The sequence below is a fragment of the Azolla caroliniana genome, unplaced genomic scaffold, assembly GCF_043228905.1.
Source record: "Azolla caroliniana isolate FFs.n. ecotype wild unplaced genomic scaffold, voAzoCaro1.0.p SCAF_14, whole genome shotgun sequence".
Lineage (NCBI taxonomy): Eukaryota > Viridiplantae > Streptophyta > Polypodiopsida > Salviniales > Salviniaceae > Azolla > Azolla caroliniana.
The window spans coordinates 19,886,413-19,910,700 of record NW_028230449.1 but is presented as its reverse complement, the minus strand read 5'-3'; the positions used below and the strand labels follow the sequence as shown (position 1 = coordinate 19,910,700).

At 36.8% G+C, this 24,288-nt stretch overlaps 1 protein-coding gene across 1 annotated transcript; it reads left to right on the top strand.

The window, feature by feature from the left end:
• The first annotated feature begins 15,567 nt into the window (after positions 1-15,567).
• On the top strand, positions 15,568-23,314 carry LOC147855805 (uncharacterized). Its single transcript, XM_087330263.1, has 9 exons — positions 15,568-17,341; positions 17,439-17,699; positions 20,340-20,576; positions 20,667-20,809; positions 21,278-21,563; positions 21,642-21,737; positions 21,822-22,091; positions 22,289-22,384; positions 22,449-23,314. The coding sequence occupies exons 1-9, from the start codon at positions 15,644-15,646 to the stop codon at positions 23,091-23,093; spliced, it is 3,732 nt and encodes a 1,243-aa protein (XP_087186389.1). The 5' UTR covers positions 15,568-15,643; the 3' UTR covers positions 23,094-23,314.
• The last annotated feature ends 974 nt before the right edge of the window (positions 23,315-24,288 follow it).

Sequence of the window (24,288 nt, the reverse complement as noted above, 5' to 3'; positions counted from 1 at the left end):
CTAATACATGTTGTTGAAGTCTCTTTAAAAGTTATGGCTTTATAGATCTTGTTCTTGAATCCACTGTTGAGTTTGAAAACTTGGGTGTTACTTATACATGTCAAATTGGAGTGTTTGTGGGGGGTAGTTAGTGCCATGCAATGCTTGGGGTTTTGATTTGTCTTCTTTGTCATATATTTCTTTTGACATACCCACAAACATGTGCCTAAGTGCCCAATATTAGGCAACTAGATTGTTAATTCATAGAACACAAAACATTATGGATAAGTACTTCTAAGAGTCATAATATTGTCATAAAGTACATGCAAGCTTCTGTGGCTTATTACAAACCTCGTTCAACCTATCTTCAAGGTGCCATCCGCTCTTCTAGACTATGAAATATAAAGGTTGAGAAAGGACGGCCTCAAGAGAAAATATAATCTTGTTAACCATCAAGGAGACAAGAACAATGATGGCCCTATAAAATTTCTCGAGCCTTCCTCAATTTCCGCAATCTTTTTATTTTCTTTTGCCTTTGTGAGGCTATTGGACCCCCATTATTTTTATTTTGAACTAGGATAGTTGGTTGAGTATAAACAAACAAATTTCGGTTTCTGGATTAGCTGGAAAAAAGTGAAACTTTTGAAGGCAAAAGAAAACATTACGTACATATAACTTTTGTAGGGCATATAGGCCTTACTATGAATATGCATGCACGAGCTAGCTCGAAAAGGGTGAAACCGTGTTCATGTCTAGCTTTTTGATTGGATGTGTATCTCTTCGATGCAGTTCTTCAACCACCTCAATTAAGTTTCTTGTGCATTTGCAATCTTCGTACATTCCAAAACATCACGATTTAAAATCTCATTTTGAGTATTATATACAAACTATGCATACATTTCTGCATTATATTTAAAGGAAGAATCAATGCTTAAAATGGAGTTGGGTTTATATATTAATGATGCATATACAACCATATTATATCTAAAGAATCAATGCTTAAAAATGGAGTAGGTTATGGAATGTTCTTGGAGACGATACAAAACATAATAGAAAATATGGAATACCTTCTTCTTTTTTCCAAAACAAAATAAATGGAATACCTTTGCATTGCCCTTGTGTGACATGTATAAATACTTGTGATAAATTGAGACTAGAGAGCAAAAACTCCCCCAAACCTCAATAGAAAACTGCTTTGTTCAGGAGAAATTTTATTTTTTATTGAAAGGCATAGAACTTTCCTTGTTATAAAAAATTTGCACGTGCAGAATGCACACATATAAAAACTTCTAAGCATATAATTTGCAATGTTGAAATTTCATACACATGTTAGAAATATTGCAAGGTACACTAGAGTCCAAGACATTACGTTTTCTCGTTATATGTGCTTTTTAGGGGTTTTTAAACATTATATCACAAAGAAATATATACATGTGTGTGTGTGTGTGTATACGTACACATTCGGTTAAGTGCGCACTTTGAATGCAAGGAAAGTGCAATTTTTTCTTCCCCCAATTTTGTTCTCTCTTCTCTTTCGTAGAAAGAGCATCCCCAATAACCATCACAAAGATCCTCTCTTCTTCTTTAATCAGCCCGTTGCTACTCAAATCCACGTCACTCACCACGTTCTTGCTCCTAAATTTGTCTTCAGTTCTCTGTCTGTTTTTTTGTCAATGACTTGTGAATGAATATGATGGAAGGAAGAGAAGGGAGGTTCTAATTTTGTGCATAATTCAGATGGAAATGTGTTAATTGTTTGGAAATTGTGCATGATTTCTTTAGTTTGATATCCACATATTTGGTTGTGGTTGATATGGCATGTGGTTTAGGAGAAATAATCCACATATTTGGCTGAAATAGGGTAAGAAAAATATCCATAAGTAGGGTTTTGAATCCACAAAATTGATTGATGGCTTTCCCTTCATGTACATATGTCCACATAATAAGCTATTAATCGATTAGTAGCTTTCTCTTCATAGACCCATGCCAAACCTATTTAATGGTAGCATTAGAATATCTAAGTTCAATCCATTTTGTGGTTCACATTGCACAACATCAGTCTTGTTCCAAAGCAAAGTTTCGACCAAATTAGGTCAAGATTGTATCCACATCCCAACATGTGTGCCTCCTTGATGGATAATACTCCAACTTAATTGGAGAAGACACAATTCATTCGTCTATGAATTTTAAGCTATTTGTAACTTAAATAAGGTCGTATGCATTAAAAGTACAAAAACCTTGAAAAGATTTTTGTACATCTACACTTTATTGGTTGGGGACGAAATATTGAGGTGAATTTAGCTAATTAGCATTGCATATTACAGAGATGAATTCAACCCATAAGCGAGGTGTTGGGCTTCGTTTGAATGATGAACAAAGGCTACAAATTTGGGAGTTAGTGGAACAACCATCATCTCCTTCTCTTCGTAACATAGGTATGAAGTAGAAAACGACTTACAAATCATGTTTTTGTCGATCATTTTGTTGTTTTCTAAATGTTTGGAACAAATTTCAATTTGGTTTGATGTAATTTCATCATGAAACAATGGAATTTCTTTGATCTAGATTTTGACCTCTAAAAAAAGCGCACTTAATAGAATGGTACACTTAAGTGGACGCACACTTAACCAAATGTCTACTGTATACATATGTTTATATAACCAATCAAAATTTAAAGAACCACAATAATTGTATGTATGTATGCATGTATATATATATATATTATGTACATATATGCATGTAAATAAGGCCTAGATAATTTTAATTCATACAAGTGCATCAAATAGAAAAGCATTTGTGTGGGTTTTTGTGTTTCCTACCAAATACACTTCTTCGTCATTGGACTCTTTGCTCCACACTTCAATAATTAGGTAGGGCCAAACAAATGTCTATTCTAATGTTGGTGATGTGGATAGATAAGAGTGTCAGACTCTCCCTAAGCTTACTATTGATAATGTTAATCACCATTACCAAGGCAAGCATTGTTTCAAAGTTCCTGCACTCAATACTTATTATTTAAATAAGTTAATTTGTATACTTAAACAAAATTGAACGACTAAAAGGTACATATAACGTAATCCACACAACTTTTCATTGCCATTATAATCAACTTCATACAAAGGTGTCAAAGTTTATGAAGTGTACGATAGGTACTTGACACACCCTTAGCCTAATGGGCGTTGTCAAGTCTTAAAATGAGGAGGTCAAGAAGATGAAATCGCCTATATTGTGGAGATATGTGGAAATGAAGTGTATGATAGGTACTTGACAACACCCTTAACCTAATGGGTGTCCATTTTTTGTTAATGGCAATTTCAAGAATTTGAATCGTGCAAGTCCAAATGGAAGTCTTCCAAGGATAGGACATAGTTGAGGGAGCATGGGGGAATTAGGGTAGAGGAACGGTAGGGGCAACGGTTTTATTAAAGTACGACCGTTAAAGTCTAACTAATTATTTAAGCAAAATATAAGGAATTATAGAGCAAACCAAGGAAAGGGGATGTCAAACCAATCGATGGGCCCTACTCACGGCACGAGACAGACTTGAACCTCCTCGATGTCCCATACAGTTGAGTGTTTATGTGAGTTGTGGCTTGGCTTATGCGAGGATCACACGTGCTTGGCTAACAAGAACTACATCCACACTAATATAATCTCAACAAGGGTTTAATAAGAAGGTAGCTAACCTTTTTATATAGGCAAAAACTATAGGCCCTAGTGTATTCACATAATTGACAACTTCATGTAAAGTGGTGAAGTAATAAGACAATAGTTATCTCACAACGTAGAATTGTAATTTTATTTATAACCTCATTCTTTATGGAATCAAGTTACACATACTCATCATACGATTAGGGGAAAATATGGAAAACCTATCTCGTGATCAGTTATGGTTATACATGTAATATACTCTCCCACTTAAAAAGATTGCACTCTTGCGATGACTATTAGAGGGAAGTGTTGTTTGATGTATTTTGCCAACCAAAAGATTGATCAATAACGCAAATAATCCAATACATTTGAGGAATTTGAAAGGCCCACAAACTTGTGGGACAAATTTATAGCATTTACCCCTAGGCAAATTCTTTGAGTTTAGAAATATACATTCTACCTAGGGTTAAATAAAATCGTGTAAGTTGGCATAAAACCACATTGTCTTTAGCAGTTGCTGCTTGTCTCATACAATACACAACATATGTTTGCATCTTCCTTAGATAGTTGACGTTGTGTATAACTCATCAGAATGATGTTAACATCGATCAAGATTCGTGGCCAAAATTGTACTTTTAGCATCAAAGGATTATATCCAATTGATGTACGTGTGGAGAAAACTCCATAATAGGAAGTTATGTTTCCGATAAGCTCGAAGCAAATCCTCATTGATCTGGACACTTGTTTGATTGGTCCATTACATTGATATTAGTCTATGGAGCCCATGCTCAAGGTAGTTTCTAGTTTCAAATAGAGTAGTCGACTCATTATATCGTTAGTAACCTAATCATTAATATTAGGGTGCATTTGAGGTAAAAAGAAATGAGTAGAGATGATAACAAGTGTGACATATTCCAAGATGCCTTAGTGAGGGTGCAAAAACGAATTCTCGTTTTCACCATAGATGAATTTAGAACAAAAACCTTTCCAATACATTTGAGTAGATCGTGAGCAATGTGGAAGATCCCCTTTGAGGATGTAGAGTCAAATAACATCTATAATAGATTCAACTCCTGACAATGATTTTTTAAAAGAAAAATGTCATCAAGGTACTTTCCTCGAAACTAATCATATTAATTAGATTGTTAATGAAGGTAATCATGTTGACCTCATGAATACGACCTAAGGCATTGACAACTATATTGACAAATCATCTTAAGCGATCTAATGGAGAGCATCATCTTAAGCCACTAATGTCAAAACATGATTGTCGTAAAATTCTAATTCAAGATGGTATGACAAGGCTTTATTCAAATGAGGATAATTGATACATAATCACCATGATCCATCATATTTCACATCAAATAGACCCAACACATCCTAGAGTGTCATATTATAACAAATGTATGTCATTCATAAAGAATCCTCAAGTTGATGAGCGATCTCATCTTCGTTTGACTGATTAAGTCAATATGAAGGAATAGAAACAAGTGCAACACTATGTACAATATCAAGATATGGTCAACATTAGGTGGTGTTGGTGGAAATTTTCTAGAAAACCATATTTGAACTCTTATAAAAAGATGTACAAAAAAGAATCAAAATATACACATCGAATAAATGGCTACCTTGAAGATCCATTGATAAGTCAATTCAAAGATAGATTGTTAATGAAGGTAATCATGTTGACCTCATGAATACGACCTAAGGCATTGACAACTATATTGACAAATCATCTTAAGCGATCTAATGGAGAGCATCATCTTAAGCCACTAATGTCAAAACATGATTGTCGTAAAATTCTAATTCAAGATGGTATGACAAGGCTTTATTCAAATGAGGATAATTGATACATAATCACCATGATCCATCATATTTCACATCAAATAGACCCAACACATCCTAGAGTGTCATATTATAACAAATGTATGTCATTCATAAAGAATCCTCAAGTTGATGAGCGATCTCATCTTCGTTTGACTGATTAAGTCAATATGAAGGAATAGAAACAAGTGCAACACTATGTACAATATCAAGATATGGTCAACATTAGGTGGTGTTGGTGGAAATTTTCTAGAAAACCATATTTGAACTCTTATAAAAAGATGTACAAAAAAGAATCAAAATATACACATCGAATAAATGGCTACCTTGAAGATCCATTGATAAGTCAATTCAAAGATAGAAAATCATTTGGTCCCAATGAGGTTGACAAGATTGTGAAGTCACTTTGATATTTTGCATTTGGCTTTTGTTAGAGCTTGTGGCTTTGTTGTAACACGTGATCCTTCTTTTCTAGATGCACACAAAAGACTAAGTTGCTTAGTGTAGTTTCAAAGAATTCATTGGCTGTTTTGTGTTTCCCAACATGTTGTGACTAATTAGCCACATAAGCCAGGTGTTTATAACGATGTAAAATCTCAACTTCATCTTCAAGGTTTTCAAGGTCATAATTATTGTGTAGAAAATAAGACTCACATCTAATGAGCCAAGGGGTAAAAATTTCTTTGATTATTTCGTTCTTATCTCTCGAATATAGTTTCACGACTTTAGATAGTTTACCATGTGGTCGTAGTGGATGTCATCCATGTATGAGACAAGTGAAACTCAGGTTCCATTAGATGTCAAAGATTTCGAAAACCCAACTAAGGTGAAATGTATGACATAGCTAAGTACATGAGAATATGTCACAGCAAGAATAATAATAAAGGTGTTTGCTTGTGCCACAATCTCCAAATAGGAGGATCTCATGGCCACGTCATATGATGTGAGCCATTGTGATGTATGAATTGGGAAAAATTAGGCAATCATTCTAATGAAAAAAGATAGTGTTTGAACTATGCTTGGGTAAACAATATTTGAGAAATTCTCTCATGTTGATACACCTCTAGACATATGAGATAAGTTTTGAGAATCAAGGTACTTTGGTAATGCTAAGGTGTTTAAAAACCATGGGGGTGGCACAAAGTGTCTTTACCTAATCTCTATTTCGAATTTTCATGGTGGATCTCAAGGCTCAACCATGTTGGCTACCTCGAGGCATTGTTCAACATACAATTACAAGAATGAAATACAATAGTTGTGCATACGAAGGTGGTTTCAACTCTTTCGTTCCTCCCATTGGAACCTCAAATCACATATTGATGCAATGCAAGGATATGCATATATTTGTCAAAAACAACATTAGACTATATTGTTATGGGTTGTTTGTCACATAATAACTACATATGATGATACATTTTTTGTCTCTCTTGAAATGTGTAATATAGCAGGCCAAAGACCCTACATGTGGATGAACGAGATAAGGTGCCAAAGGCATGTTCCATATTGGGCCATTGTTTAAGCCTGATTGTAATCGTGAATTCTAACCAAGAACATTGTGAAACATGTTTGGCAAAAGTCGAGTAAATAAATTAGTTTTCTCGACACCTGTGCATTGTCGTGAAGTATGAAAGCTTCACATTAAAAGTCTACAATAATGTTGGGAGATAGGTCCCTCCGGATGGGAAGAGAGAAGAACAGTGCCCATGAACAAACTCGGCCGAGGCCGAAACCGGATGAGGAGTACCCGGCTACAGAGAGCTGGATGGTGCAGACCCGGTGAGAACCGGATGAGGAGTACCCGGCTACGGAGAGCCGGATGGTGCAGACCCGGTGAGAACCGGATGAGGAGTACCCGGCTACGGAGAGCCGGATGGTGCAGATCCGGTGAGAACCGGATGAGGAGTACCCGGCTACGGAGAGCCGGATGGTGCAGACCCGGTGAGAACCGGATGAGGAGTACTCGGCTACGGAGAGCCGGATGGTGCAGACCCGGTGAGAACTGGATGAGGAGTACCCGGCTACGGAGAGCCGGATGGTGCAGACCCAGTGAGAAGCGCTCTCCGGATGGAGAGACATATTCATAAATATGTTTCTAAGAGCCCATCGAGGCTATATTTGTAAATAGCCGAAAAGTCATATTAGTATAAATATGACTTAGGGCAAACTTATTGTGTGTGATGTAGTTGTTGTTGTCATTCTTGTTTTGCACGAGATTAGTGCGCGTGACAGTGTACAGAGAGAGAGAGAGAGAGAGAGAGAGAGAGAGAGAGAGAGAGAGAGAGAGAGAGAAAGAGGTCGCTGCCTCAGTTGTAACCGCCGTTTGTGGCGAAGATTGTGAGCACGAGGTCGTTGCCTCCGTGAACTCACTATTGTACATTCTTACATAGTGACAGTTTGCAGCCTGTGGACTGTCGTGGTTTTTTCCCTAGTTTGGGGTTTTCCACGTAAACCTCTTGTGTACTCTCCCCTTCTTTGTGTCGTCTATTATTTCCCGTTTTTCTGTGTATGATTCTAAGCTCGGTTGTGGCCGAGCGTTGCGGATAAGGAGCGTTGAGTTCCCGTCAAATAAGATAAATACATAACTAAAAGAATCTTGATAGTGTATTATACATAAGGATCATACGAACAAAACACAATGATAATATTATACATTATATGTAGAGACAAATAAAGAGAAAAATATTGCCTTTCATGGGCGAAAGAGGACTTAAACCAACAACCCCCACCTTGTGACACTCAAACCTTACCATTTAGCCTATACTTGTAATGTATATAAAATTCTTGTTTTTTTTGAAGTAGTATTGTATGGTTTAAACCATGAAATGTACTAAATGTGCACCATATAGTATATTACATTGGCAAGAGAGGACTTGAACCAACAACATCCATTTTACAAGTCTCAAACCTTACCATTTCCACATGTTGTTTGCCGGAATAGTAACCAACGGACAAGAGCACAGTAATATGGAATAGAGTAATATTGTAACGCATGTAAACGGTTCACGCGAGAAGCGTGAATGGCTAAAAGACCCTGCCATATATAAAGGGCAGAAAACCTCTGATAGAGGCAGTGTGTAATTTTAAATGTAAAAGACGTATCTTAATAGAGTTCTATCTCCTCTGATATCTATGCGTATCTATAGTTAATCTACTATGTGTCTGTAATCCTTGGTGGTGTAGCATAGTTGTAAGAGCGTAGGCGTGAGTAACAATGTGTGTGCTAGCCCATTGTCGAAGGAGCTCGGTTGTAGCCGTCTCCCTTATACGCTGCTAGGTTACGGGAGGTATCCCACTAAGTATTACGCACAGACGCTACCATTCGTTGTCACACAGTCACTTTGAGGTCTAGGTCGAAGGATTGATCGTAGACCGTGTTCCTAATCGGTAACACCACAATATCCATGATTTGTATATTCATGTATATTATATTACTTGAATTGATAATGTATAGTCTAAACCATGTAATCACACATGCAAGGGCCCTCTCTGCATGTGTGACATATGGCCCACATGCAAAACCATCCCCTTCCTATAAAAGGAGAAAGGAGTATAGTAACAAGGATATGGAAGGAATTGAAATCAAAGAACTATATTATATGATATATCAAGAGAATCAAATAAAATTATACTATATAAGAGATATCAAACGATATATAAAATTATACTATATATGAAAAAGCAAGGAAAGACAAGAGAAGAGCTAGCTTGGTGGTTGTGGTGCTCAACTTGCAACAAAAGGGTGGTGGTTCGATTCTTATTTTCATCGAAATATTGGAGTGAAGATTGTTGTGGCTTACTATCTTGTTCATCTCTATGCACTCTATCTCTACTCTTTCATCTCTTCTGTCCATAATCCCATTGATTCCTTCCTCACTTTCACGATATATTTTGTCTACGCGACGTGAAACGGGGAAGTAGAAGAGACATCTAAAGTAAAGATCAACATCAACATGGCAAGTACGAGTACAATGGATCGTATAAGTTTGTTTATTGAAAAGTTGAATCAAGATAAATTATTTCATGCCTTACGAGAAGTCAGAGAGAAGATTGGCGTGTTTGATGGCACAAATATTTCAAAGTACTTGAATATATATTATGATGAAATGGAAATGTCTGGTGTGAATGATGTAAATATGATAGCAAACTTTTATAAATTAGTGGACATGGAATTAAGAGATAGAATTCTTGAAATACAAGCATTGCATAGTTTGGATTGAGATGCATCAAAGAAACACTTGTGTTTGAATATGCCTGTGAAGATTTCTCTCAAGTTACTATGCGTTCATTCCATGAATGGGTCTTAAAAGAAGATAAAGGATTATTTGTGGCTAACACAAAAAAGGAGTTTGATAGATTGTATGGACACTTAAAGCTAGAAGAAATAAATTCTTTGTCTTGGCAAAAGGTTGCTTTATTTTTGCAAGCAGTTGACAAGGGATATAGAAAGGAGTTGGAACTTATGCTTGAGGTACCAAATGTTGAGGATGGTATAACTGCAGATTGAAATGAGGTAACAAAATTATGCTTGTAATAAATTTATGAAAAGAATGCAAAGGAATGGTGCAATGATACAAATACCACATGTAGGAATCACAAATCGGCTTGAGCAAAACATCGAAGTTCAAAGACTTGGTCAAGAATCGTCACATGAAATGGTGCATCAACCATGAGAAATGACCAGAACTAAGAGGGAGTCTTTGCTTGATGATTTAGTTCAAAGCATGAAAGATCTAACAATTAAAGTGGCAAAGCTTGAGAATGGTTAGACTTCAAGGTCAAGGGAACCATTTTGACCTCGATGCATGTGGTGTGATAGTCTCGAACATCAATTACGTGATTGTGAGCAATATAAAGACATGGAAAATCGAGACTTGGTCTATTGTAAAAATGATAACATTTACTTAACTGAAACTAGGAGTCCACTTACAAAGAACTTTGGTGATGGTGATGTCAAGGTTAAGTTTGAAGAAGTTGAAGCAAAGACGGCTTCTGCAATGTACTACTCGGCAACGACAAGAATGCGCCTCGATGACATGCCATGCCGATCATCATTCTGGGATAAGGTTGTAAGTTCCGCACAAAAGCAAAAGCTGAAGATGGAAGACCTTTGTGTTGCCGGAGATTCTATAAGGAAAAATACTGAATGGGATGTTCCAGTAGATGTTATGACAGTCTATGCTCAGATGGCAGAACACCAAGACCATAAGGTGATAGTGGAAGAAAAAATGAAAAGGCCGGATTATGAGATTGGCTCGACAAAAAAGCATGAAACAAGACAAAGCAAAAGAAAAGAGATGGATGCAAAAGTCGAAAAAGGTAAATGTGGTCCTTCATTCAAATTAATGTCTGATATTGAAAATGATACATATTTAAAGAAAATTTTAGAAACAAGAATACTAGACAGTTGAGTAGAATTTACACTAAGAGAAGTATTAGGTATTGCAAAAAAGGAATTTCATGATGAAATAATTGATATTGTGCAAAGAAAGAAGCAAGTGAATGACTTGGTTGAAGAGAGGAATCCGACGGTGGCATATGAAGTGGTGAGCAACGAGTCAAACAATATCATTGTTGACTCTCAACATGCATCAACCTCAATGATAAGTTCAACAGATGCAAGAAGTCACAACTCTTGCAAATGTTGGGCAAGAGCCACTACTGAGCATCATGTGTAGATTGGAAATGTTCCAGACCTGGTGATGGCACTTATTGATCATGGTTTTGAAATAAATATAATGAGTGCTGATTTTCGCCCATGTAATGCAATCACCAGGCCAATTGATACTCAACATGGTTGGCGAGTAAAAGCAGCCACATTAGTCATTGAAGATTTATTTGGTGCATGCCCAAATGTAAAGGTTACTATTGGTGATATAGAGGTGGATCAACATTTCTTTGTGTAGGAAAGATCTACCTATCCAATAATGTTGGGGCAACCATACATCACAATGGTATGGATGGGGACCAAAGTCCTTGACAATGGTTCTACCTATGCGAAGACTCGAAGCCAAGACGGACAAAGAACTATACAGTTTATGACAGTTCATCCAAATCATGAGAGGAACAAGGTAGAGCTTTGTGATCATTCGATACCAAAAGAATGTGGTACTTGGAAAGAGGATAAAAGTTTTTAAGGAAAGGTTTGAGCTTGAACCTCCTCTAATAGATCAACATGAAGATGAAAGATAGTGGTACATGATAGAGGATGTGCATGTCTAGAGGGGGTGGATGTCGTGAAGTACGAAAGCTTCACATTAAAAGCCTACAATAAGATATATACATAACTAAAAGAATCTTAATAGTGTATTATACATAAGGATCATACGAACAAAACACAATGATAATATTATACATTATATGTAGAGACAAATAAAGAGAAAAATATTGCATTACATGGGCGAAAGAGGACTTAAACCAACCGCCCCCACCTTATGACACTCAAACCTTACCATTTAGCCTATACTTGTAATGTATATAAGATTGTGTGTGTTGTTTTATTTGAAGTATTATTATATGGTTTAAACCATGAAATGTACTAAATGTGCACCATATAGTATATTACATTGGCAAGAGAGGACTTGTATTGAATCAACAACATCTACCTTACAAGTCTCGAACCTTACCATTTACCCAATATTCACGATTTGTATATTTATGTATGTTATCTTATTTGAATTGATAATGTATATTCTAAACCATATAATGTACTACATGTGCACCATATGGCACACATGCAAGGGCCCTCTCTGCATGTGTGACATATGGCCCACATGCAAAAGCATCCCCTTCCTATAAAAGGAGAAGGGAGTATATTAACAAGGATCTGGAAGGAATTGAAATCGAAGTACTATATTGTATGATATATCAAGAGAATCAAATAAAATTATATTACATAAAAGATATCATAAGATAGAAAAAGCAAGAGAAGAAGAAAAGAGAAGAGAAGAGCTAGCTAGGCGGTTGTGGTGCTCAACTCGCAACAAAAGGGTGGCGGTTTTATTCTTATCTTCATTAAAATATTGAAGTGAAGATTGTTGTGGCTTACTATCAATAAAGAGCAGAGCGATTACCTTGTGAGACAAAGTTCAAAGGTTCAACAACGCTTGCAACCATTTTGTAACTCTTTCATCAAATAATTATAAAATTCTTTTATTCCTTCAAATATCATTCTATATCCTATCTTGTCATATATTGTTGATCTCTATTTACTCTATCTCTACACTTTCGTCTCTTTCGTCCATAATCCCAATGATTCCTTCCTCACTTTCACGATATATTTTGTCTACGCAACACTACGCTTCTGGGCGAGCCACGCCACGACAACGTAGGTCGTGTGAACTGGACAACTCATTAAATTCACAACCTTGGGTTAACCAAATAAGTGTGGAAAGGGTTTGCCCTAGATTGAAGATTTTTGTTCTTCCAAAAATGACCAAATGACATGGTTACGATTGAATAAAAGATATATGAACTAGGGAATCTATTTGGTTGACCCAATAAACAAACTAGTGGGAAAGAAGGATTTGATAGTGAATGATGCCCTATTTTATAGCACCATGATGTTTGTTACATGTATGGGTATTAAGTGAAGTGAAGTCGAAGGCCGAAGTGTGAAAGGGCCGAAAGGATGAATAGTTTAATAATTATATATATTGCCGAATTATGTAGAAATGTAAATATTGGATTTATAATGGTATTTCTTATGACATTGTAATTGTTAGGTTAGAAACGGTGTGCCGATTAGCAGTGTAACTTCTCCATGCTTTTCCTATATGAAGGGGCATGAGTATTGTACATGGGAGGCTTAATATAGAGATAATTTTCGGCTATACATTGTTTGTGTATATTGTCTATATTTGTGGATTTTTGAGTTTATAAGTTATAAGTTAAGTGTTGTGCAGAGCTTATCAGTTGTAGCCGATCCGACTATTGATTTATTATTAGTGTTATTTCCACATCTCCTACCACTACCTTTGGTGAAGGGTATTCGGGGATTCAATATTCGAACAATGTTTATTGAGACGATGAACAATGTTTGGTATATAAACAGAGTAATCACGCGTGGAAAATAAATAAATAAAATTTGAAAGGTCTTAGTGTGTAGCCTTAACATTTGCCTCTTCAAAGGTAAAGTTAATGTATGTCAATTCATCCTTAAGGGCGCCTAACTAGTTGAGGAAATGGTTAAGCGAACATAACAAACATGATTGTGCAATCTTTATCCCATGCTTGTTGCTAATCACTCGTGACGAGCCACACAAACCCAAGGGGTGAGATTGTCAAATACGGGTATATAATGGTCGTATTCACACTGTCCCATTGGACACACTAGGTTTAGGCTATATTTTGTAAATAGTGGAAAGGGCAGTTGCCCTAAGTAAGTTAGTATTTAAACAAACTCTTGTAACCTAGTTTTGGTTGGTTGTTCATCTTGTATATTGTGATATTGTAACTTTGAGAATAATACAGTTACATTGTCTTGTGCCTAACTTTGTTTCTCGTCTCCTTGTCTTCCCTCTGATCTTGTCATTGATGAAGTTGTTTTCACTTTCAAAATCTGTCATTGTTTGCTACCTACTTGAGATCTTCATAGGAAGAGTGTTGATTCTTGTTCTGCACTTAACGACTGGTTCCAATAAGGGGCGAGATATTGCCATTGTCATTGTGGGGAAGGTTGGTGGAGAGTTTCTTGGCAACGTCATTTAATCGTTCAAAAAGTCAAAAGCTAGATGTAGACATCCTTGATTAACAATGACGTTTGTTGGGTAGGGGAACTCAATGAAGTCGAAGTAGTCGAGGGCTAGTGAGATTGTTGTGTGTAGAAGGGTCATTCATCCAAAAATAAGGTAATGGTTTGAGAAAGAGAATGTGTGCCATTCTTCCATAGAGCAACTCAAATAGAGAATAAAGAGGGTTAATTGTTAGTTAAAGGTTGCCAATTTGGGGACAAACATTTTGTGCGTAGTAATCATACTCGTCATGGGAGGTTGAGCCATAAATTTCTTTTCTCACGCAACATGAAAATGAAGGGTTTTCGATGAAGGTTGGGGGTAGTTGTAATTACAATGTAAGGAGAAGAACTGCTCGTAGGAACGCTTCGCTTTGTGACAGAAATGTCCTTTCCAGGTAGCTAGATTGAGTGAATTGTGCTTAGCTAGTCCACAAGTCAAGTTTCCCAATGTTAAATGGTGGCAAATGTATCTTAATTGATGCAATGAGGAGAGAATGAAAACCAAAAGGTAGCCATAAAATTGGGGCACCCAAAAGCCCCTTGTTACGTGAGAGCTCTTTTCCTTCTATACACATTGGAAACCCTAAACAATCCCTTCTCCATTACAACCCATTGAGAATTAACCATCGTCACCTAATGAAATTTAGCTCCATACGAATCACAATGTGAGCATGTTTCTTGTATACATTTCCCCTACAATAAATAATTTCGATTGAAAATATTATGACTCATAGGTATGTTAAAACCACAGAATATTTGTTCCATTAATAGTTCAAGAATTGGTAGAGGTGTCCTTGGTGTGATCAAGAGATCAACTATGGGTGATACATTTGTAGCGTAGATGGTAAATTTGACTCTAGGGTTTCGATGTGGTGATCCCTGATGCTTGTTGTAGCTGGGTTTCTAGCATCAATTGACCAATTTCATCTTTGAAGTTGTGGATCATCTAAAGCTTTAGTTGCAATGATTGCTCGATATTTTGTGACACACTCCTCTTGTTAGCGTGTTTAGGGTTTAGGGTTTTGTTAAACCCTATGCCCTGGCCGACTAACTTGACCATGCCTGGGGCAGACCGACTTTGTTGTGCTTTGGTGACATGACTTGACTGCGCCTTAACTAGTTGAGTCGATTGTGCATTGTACAACTCACTCAACTAGCTCAACTATGCCTGACCGATTGCCTTCACTCAATTGGCTCAAACTTAGAGAGTAGAGTGCGTTTGGGGCCGGGGGGCATATGAGTAATTTAAATAAAAGCTTAGCCAAATTGAAGCGCAGGAATTGCTGAGGGGTATCGTCGTAATTAACTAAAACACGATCTTCGCGATGCGATGCTTCAGGGTCTTCCTCTCTCGTATTCCCTCCATTTTTCTTCTGTTCTTCTGTTCTCTGCAGAAACAAACAAACAAACAAAAGCTCGGATCTCCATAGCCCCGAGTGATTTCTCCGTCTTCTAATTATGCACCTGCGCAGCAAACGTATCGTGCTGAAGCGGCAGAAGCTCCATAGAGGAACACTTTCAACAACTCCTTCTCGCCGATCACAGAATTGTATCATCGCCAATAACAACAGAAATCTCAACAATAAAAACGACATCAACGAAGGAAGGAAGCAGAAGAAATTGCGTTTTTCCGGCTTTCCTCTAGATTCTGAGGTGCTACGACCAAAAGAGACTGAAAATAAAATCCATCGTGATGAATCTCCTCCTTCCATCATGGAATCCAAAAGGATGAAAGAAGATGAGACTTTTGTTGTAGGCAGGAGAATGACCAGAGCCATGGATGGAGAAGAAACTCAGAAATTGATGCTATTGAAAGCGATGGATGCACCAAACTCTATTGCAAGGCATGAAAATAGAGAAAAAAGGAGAGATTTTGTGAAGAATAAGGATGCTGATAAACACATAAAGATTAGGGTCAAGGCTGTGGAGAAATCAGGCAGTAAAATTTTACCACAGAGAAGGGAAACAATTGGAGTATATGCAAGAAACTGTAGGCCTACCAGGCTTCAGGTTAAGAAACAAGAGGAATATATTTTGCAGAGAGGATGTATGGATACTTCACAAGAAGAGATTGCTCATCATCATGAGAAGAAAAAGCATGGCAAATCTATACAGAAGGAACTAATTCATAGAAGATTACATCCATTACTTTCCTCATCATTGTCAACCAGAGATGTAAGTGCTAGAGGTAAAGAAGATGTCAATTCAGAAGATGTACGAATTGCCATTAATGATGGTACTGCATTGATAAACTCGAAAAGTATACTTCCTTCTGAAAATCATGTTTGTATGTTAAATAGTAACCAAATGAAAGACCTTTATCCTGCTTCTGGAAGGAAAAATGTTGGCAAATTTCATTGTAAGAATGAAATATCTTTAGTCTTAAGAAATAAGAGACAGAATTCATGTGCACGTGATGATGTGCATATCACAAGAAATAAAAAGGAAGCAAAGGAAACGTGTTTATCACAAGAGAAATTTTGTTTAGGAGATAATGATGTTCACAATGCGAACTATGACCCCCCCGGTAACTTAAATTTACTTGAGGAAATAGTGAATAATAGAGAGCTTGATTGTACTAAAGAGCACACAGTAAAGAAAAGAGAAGATAGATTCCAAAGAGATTCTTGTAGGAAATTGAGAAATTCAAAAACTAGTGTTAAGAACTCTGGGGAAGAACCAAAAGAGGATCGATCACACATTCTACTGAGTAGTAGAGTACCAAAAGAAGAGCATGCACAAAAAAGTGAAGAACAAAGCGTTGTGGTTGCATCCAGGTCAAGTAAGAGGAAGAGATTCGAAGTCCACAATCTGGATAATAAAAGAGAAGATGGAGCTGATGGCAACATTCTGTCAGTCAATCCTTCTGTCGAGAATGAAGAATCTAACATTGAAGGTATGGAGAAAAATAGAAATGAATTGGGAACTAATAAGGAGGCTGATGTCATTGCGAAGAATGTAAGCAATTCAACTGATGTACTATCGACAGAAGAAGACTGCTTATTAGAGTTGGATACAGGGACTATCAAGTTTGACCCTAGAAGTAAATGGTGTCTAATTCGTACAGATCCTTCAGAAACAGGTGGAAGACAGATGCGTCCTCGTCCGCTTTGTCTAGAACAACCACTGCTTGTTTTGGTTGAAGGCAAGGATCAGGTAGCTAAATCTAAGATGCATTGTTCCTGCAAGTGCTTGTTTTGTTTGCTTTATTCTATGATGAAATACCATTCTCACGTCTTTTGTGCAATTGCAGGACTATTATGATTTGGATGGAGGCTCATTTTGCGAAACGCTACAGCACGCTGAGGTCAAACTTTTAGCAACAAACAAGATAAAGATGGATAGAAAGCTTTCAAAACTTTCAACAACTGAATCGGGAGATAGTTTGAAAACTATATCTATTCCTTCATTTCGATCTGCAATGAAATCTGATGGAGTTCTACCTAAGGCAATGACAGTGTATACTCTTCCAAAATCATATATAAAAGCTATTCCGGAGGTTCAATCTGGTCAAGTATGTGCATCAGATCAACTTATATTATATATATATTTTTTCATTTTATATCTCTTGTATGATAATATAATTACTCGGAAAACTAATGGCATTTGGCACTTACAAGAACTAAGCCATTTTCTCACAATTTGAGAAAAGAGGGAAGAAAAACCAAGAGGGGACAAGGGAACAAACAACGATTATGAACCATTATTGTGAAAATATAGGGTAGTTAAAAGTCTTTTAATAGCTCAAGTGATGTAGTTCTCTTCACTTGTCAGTAACTCATGTGGTTTACATGAATGCATTTTTGCTCACAATTGAGGGCTGCTTTATGGAAATGAGAAGAGATGATGAATGCACTGGAGAAAAGATACAAGAAGTTAGTAGACATTTGATGAGGAGAGATAGAGAAAAGATAGAGAAGAGAAGAGGAAGAGAAAGGAATGTTATATTATACCATTAGGAGAACAATACAAGCGTCTTAGACTCTAACTAAAACCTCAACTACATGGACCTTTTTTTCTTTCTATGACTCTAAACGAAAAATAGACATCCCTTCTTCCCTCCTTCTACCAAGACTCTTCTCACTTCTTGTGGACCTTCTATTCTTCCTCCCTCCCCCTTATGGCTAAGAATACCCTCTTTATTTATAGGTTTTTGGTTGCGTCATTCTTGCTTTTTAAAAAAGAAAATACCTGAGTCTATGTGAGGCATTTTCTTATATCACTATTTCTCCTTTGTAACCCCAAAATTTTCATACAAGATATTTTTGGAAAGCTCTTGTTGTCAGCTTCTTTATGACTCATTTCTTTCAAAATTTGGATATTGGATGAAGAAGTTATGAGCTTTATTTGCAACAGCCTTTTCTTACCTGCAAAAATTGACTTCACATTTAGCTTCACAACATTCATGTGGTTCACTTGAAAACCATCTCATTAACTCACAATTGATGAATGCTCTATGAAAAGGAGAAGACAAGATGAATGAGAACGAGAAGTGAAATGAAACACAAATTAGTAGACATGGAAAACCTTTTGGTGTTAGTTTCGACTTTGGGAAATCCCAACAAATTTAGTTTTAATGAATGTTCACCCTTCCTACTTAAGCTTTGCTATAGTAGACACTTTATAGATCTCCGTTCTGATCCTGTGTATTGTAGACCTTTAATGATGTAACCGTACATCTTTTCATCTTTAGTTCTGCTACCATGAACTTTAATTAAAATTTCAGGTTTTCCTGGGTGGATCAGGTTTTCCCCTCAGCGTAGAAAGCAATGGTTTATCTGGCCCTACCTGTGCCTCTACCTGGGGAGATGCATTCTCCTCCTCAGATAGAACCCTTCGATCGTGTGGTCAATAACTTTTTGATATTGAAATCTTTTTAGAGAGGGAAAACAACTAATCTCCATCTTCTGACTTCGAAGTCAGTTTATGCCCAATTTTGAAAAAGCAATTTATTGTTTAGGCTCGAGCTAAGCATCCTCTCCCTATGTATGTATCTAGACATGCCATTGATCAATTACATACTTCTTTCCTCATCTAGAGATTGAGATCAAGATATGTAGATGCATAGCTCCAGATAGGGATCGGCATCGGTTCGGTTTAGGAGAAGAAGAAGGTGTGGCATGCATATGCAAAGGTACTATATGGTATCCCTGAGGAGCCCCCACTCCCCACTCCCCAACCAACATATCTCATGTTCATTTGAATCTGCCTTTTTTACTCCACAAAATGTAAGAAGGATCATGATGGATTGGTAGGTGGGCCCTTTATCTATGCTTGTGACACCTTGATCCCGTTTTCAGCACATCCCATGTTGCTGAGAAATTAGAGGACAATCTGGATTAAATATTACTTGGCTAAACTATACAGACTGATCCTAGAGTCAGATTGAGTGTATGGGCAGTGAGGAATGGTTGCCATTCAGCTGGAGAGGCAGGTTTTTTAAAAGGTTTCACAACTTTGGATCACATTTTGGTCCTCTTAGCCCTTATTGATGAGGGAAGAGCCCATAGAGAATTTATTGCTGCTTTGTGGATTTCCCAAAAGTCTTTGGTAATATATTCTCCTCAAGACTACCACAGCCCACAACCCACAGCTAATGAGTTTCTGTTTGTATTGCTTCGATTTGTCTTATTTGTTTCCTTGTTGTTCAAAGCTTCAATTTGTTTCATATATTTCCATTATCTTTCTGTGCATAATGCATTAAATGGTTTAGAACTGCTCTTGCTATTTTTCTACTGACATTTATTCACCCTGACAGCAAACACCCATTCCAATTATGTTCCTAAGCTATGTCCCTTCTACAATATGGATATAGCTTTTGTTCAGGTTTTTTATGTATCTGTCTGTGTGCCGCATTCTGTCATTTCCAATTCAGCAGAGTTGACATGATGTTTACCAAGGAAAATTCTGATGATTTGGAAATATCTAATTATTTCCTTTATGGAATGAGAGCATTACTGTCTATACCAATTACTTATGCTGCTTGTAACTTCTAAATTCCATTGTATGTGTTAAAAGTATAAATCGTTGGTGTAACATTTTAACAGAAATGGGTTTATTTGTTTATTTCTCATGAATATGGTTGAGATTTGGGGTCTATTAAAGTTCCAGCATGTGTCTACACTGATTATTCTCTTGTTATTATCTTTTTCAGCCAGAGTATGATATAGATGAGGAGGATGAAGAATGGTTAAATCGATACAATCAAACTGTGTCACCCACCTCCACACTGTCTCTAGATCAGTATGAAAAAATTGTGGATCTTTTAGAGAAGAAGGTGGACAACTCAATTGATGTATTTTCTGAATTCCTGGAGGGGGATGAGAAGTATCAGAGTGAATACGAGGAATGCTGTATATGTAATGGAGGAGAAAATTCTGCTGAAAACCTGGTTGGTATTTTTCTTTGAGCAATGTTTAAAATTCTGCTGAAAACCTTCTTTGCTTGATCATGCTCATTGCACTAATGGAACTTTTTACAGATCTTGCAATGTGCAGATTGTCACATACATGTGCACCAGTTTTGCTATGGTGTGCAAGATTTTGAAATTGGTCAGAAAAAACAAAAATGGTGTTGCAGGAAGTGTGAGGCTATTGCAGCGGGATCAGAAAAGGGCGAGATAAGGTAATGTGAAATGAATGTATCTAAACATAAATAAAAATTATACTATCTATTGGGGAATCTATTTGATTTATATTTAACATCCATTCCAACTTCGAAGCAAGTTACTGTGGCACTCGCCAACCAGAGTTCTGGTATAATAATGCATAGTAGACGAGGATAATAAAAATGCTACATAAATTCGTAATTTTTATAAAATCAACATGCTATTGCATACATCTGTTTTTTAAAAGAAAAGATTCATGCTGAGAAAGTGGATTGATTGAACCATTCATATGAAACATATGTCTTCATATCTCAGTCATATCACCCTTACACACGAGGTCAAAATTAGGAAATACAAGAGGCTTTATAAATTAGTGGTTATATTATGAGATTAGATTACAAACATAGGTTTGCACTTTCAACATATATGTCATTGTATGATCCTATCCAATAATGCTTAGTATATTATTATCTACGCTTATGCAGCTGTGCATTGTGCTGCAAACAAGGTGGTGCTCTCAAGCCTGCAACCGAGCCTCACAAATGGGCCCATGTAGTTTGTGCATTGTACACAAATGAAACATATTTTATGGATACAGATGCAATGGAGCCAATTGAGGGCTTAAATGTGGCAGATGCACGTGCAAAGAAGCAACGGCGGGATTGTTTCCTTTGTGGTAAGAGAGAAGGTTGTGCGGAAAGGTGTTCTGTGCCTGGATGCAAAGAAACTTTTCATGTTTCTTGTGGTGTTATCCAAGGGGCATCTTTTAAGGTCATTCCTACACTAATAGGTTAGAATTTTGATTTTTACATCATTAGATTACTAAAACTGATGCCAAATGAATTGCAGCTACTCCATTCTAACCAACAAGTCACTTCTGTGCTGATTTATTGTCCAAAACATGCATCCAAGCCTGTAGATGTTCCATCAACCAGTGTGGAAAAGGTAATGTGGAGAGTAAGGGTCTAAGCTGAATCATCTCATTGATCCTTGTGTGAATGAAAACAAATCATTTAATGAATGTTTCAGGGGGATGATGATAGGCATTGGAAAGTGCGAAAAAGATCACGTAGAAAAGATAGAAGTCAAAGATTTATGAAAGGAGAATCAAACAATGGGGAGGAGGCAACTGGAAATGATGGAAAACCTCTGCAATATCTAATGACCAGAGAAGTTTCAAATTTTGAGTATTTCGATGGAGCAGATGAGAGAAGTTCACAATTTGTAGAAGGGATATACCTACATTGGTTGTCTAAACGAACTGAGTTTGGTGGATCACTTCTGCATCATATACAACAGGTTTACCATAACAAAAACTAGAGCTTAGAGATGCTAGACCTGATTTCTTAATTTGGAGATTTCCTAAATTATTCTAGTAATTTTGGACAGTATAGGAGTATTCTGGTAAATATCCTATTTGTTTTGGGTACTTTGGGCGGGCCCTTCTTTATTTATGCCTCATGCTGAAACAATGCAACAATTATGATCTCTTGCAGGAACATGCAACAAAACATTTCAGAATTTTCAATCCGGTTGATGATGTTATGGCTGAAGAATCTCTCCATTCTGAAGACGAGAGTTCCAAGGATATGGTTAGTGTTGATTAGTTACATACTCAGAAATAGATGAGTTCATTCTAATTCAGACTATTCGCAGGATAACACAAGTGATGAAATGGTTCCTATAACATGGCAACAGCTAAAAACAATTCGACAGACTTCCCATTTAGTTGTACAGCGTGAAAAGCTGAAGCTTGGTTTACACCTTGTTGACCAGGACATCATTAAAGCAAACCTTGAGGCTCTTAAAGCCGAAGGAGATACTGTCCGGCTGTGCTCAGCTTGTAGAAAACCACGTCTTTCATTGATTTGTACTGTGTGCAATAGAAGCACATGCTTCTACTGCTTCAAGAAGATGAATCAACACCATAGCTGGCTAAGCTCTTTGAAGTTACCACAGTATGTGTGTCCTGAGTGTGAAAAGCAAGACGTACAAACCACACGGAGAGATTCAACATGTAAGTATCCCAAACTTGAAGATTGTGAGAATAATAGTTGTTTGGTTCGGCCAATAAGGAATTGTTCATTGATGGAAGTGAATTGTAATGATGGTTTTTCATGTCCTACAAAAAAGAAGCCCTTTATGTTATTACCACGAACAGACTCTGTTAAGCAGGATAAACTAGTCATTGAAGCTTTTTGGCAGCAAAATCACCTTAAGAAGACCATATTAGTCACAGATATTTTGAAAGGTATAGGAGAAACTTGTTACAAAGATAATCGTAAGCAGAGAAAGTATTGAATCTGCTATCATGTATATATAACCTTAACACTGAGGAAAAAGATAAAGAGGTTGCACATTAAAGCGCTTTTCGTTTTCTTTTAAATCCTGTTCAATACGAAATGCAATGTATTCTTTTAAATCATGCGGCACTATTCAGGCCAAAATTTAGTTTGTAATTATCCCACAATTATTTCAGTTGGCAAAGGCACAAAACTTCAAATTAAAATATCATTTGGTTGTATTCTTCTCTTTCTCAAGTGATGGAGATGATATTGTTCAAGTGACAAAAATGATCTTTTTTCAGCTCAATCATGTGAATAAATGACACGGGAACATATTCTCAAGCTAGGTCAATAAAGGTTCAGGAGGAGCTGTCATGAATTCCTAATGTAAAATGGTAATTTGGTCAAGTCAGTCAGTCATTCAAATTACAGCATTTTTGGTGAAATTGCACGTGAAAAGAGCTATGTTGCTTACTATGGGCAAGTGATTAGTTGTGAAAAATAGATATAACCTAATCTTTGAAAGTTGAAAGTACTACAAAAATGTTTGATGCAACGAATCCATGCAAATGGAACTTTACACAAATACTCAAACTAAAGTTTTCACTCAACATTTGTGAGATGAGAAGATTCTAAAGATGTTTTCAAGGAGACAATTGGGAGTTAAATCCACCACCTCCTATCAAGTTATGCTCTCTGAAACATGCGTTCAACCTATAGAGATATTTGCGTTACAAAGATTATATATATACATTACAAAAGTCAAGAATATGTGAAATCATATATTACCACATCTTGGTTGGAATGCTAGAGGTAAACTACAAAAAAATCACAATACAAAATTCTCTCATTAGGTTGGGTAGTTGACATCAAAAAATATTGCAAAAGTTGGGATGTGGAAGATCTCTTAGAGCTTTTAAGTGATGCCATTGTAAAGTGCACATAAAGAGATCAAAACCAACCTACTTAGCTTCTTACTTCTTGCTCAATTTATAGTCTGTACAAAGGTACCCATTTGGGTTGGCCTAGCTACATGCGCACTTAAAAGGGTGGGTTGGCTTAGCTACATGCATGCTAAAAAGGGCATGCTAACAGGGTGACACAAAGGAACACATTCACACCACATTTTCCCCTTGAGAGAAACAAGGAGGTTTATGATATGGGGAAAGGAGTGCGGTCAGAAGATGGGTTTGGGGTGGCATAGGGCTTGA

Bases quoted from the DNA above. Each gene is read 5' to 3' on its own strand.
- LOC147855805 (XM_087330263.1), top strand. From the start codon at position 15,644: ATGCACCTGCGCAGCAAACGTATCGTGCTGAAGCGGCAGAAGCTCCAT. The intron at 21,564-21,641 runs GTCATTCCTACA...AATGAATTGCAG, and splicing joins TCCAAGGGGCATCTTTTAAG to CTACTCCATTCTAACCAACA. The intron at 21,738-21,821 runs GTAATGTGGAGA...TGAATGTTTCAG, and splicing joins CATCAACCAGTGTGGAAAAG to GGGGATGATGATAGGCATTG.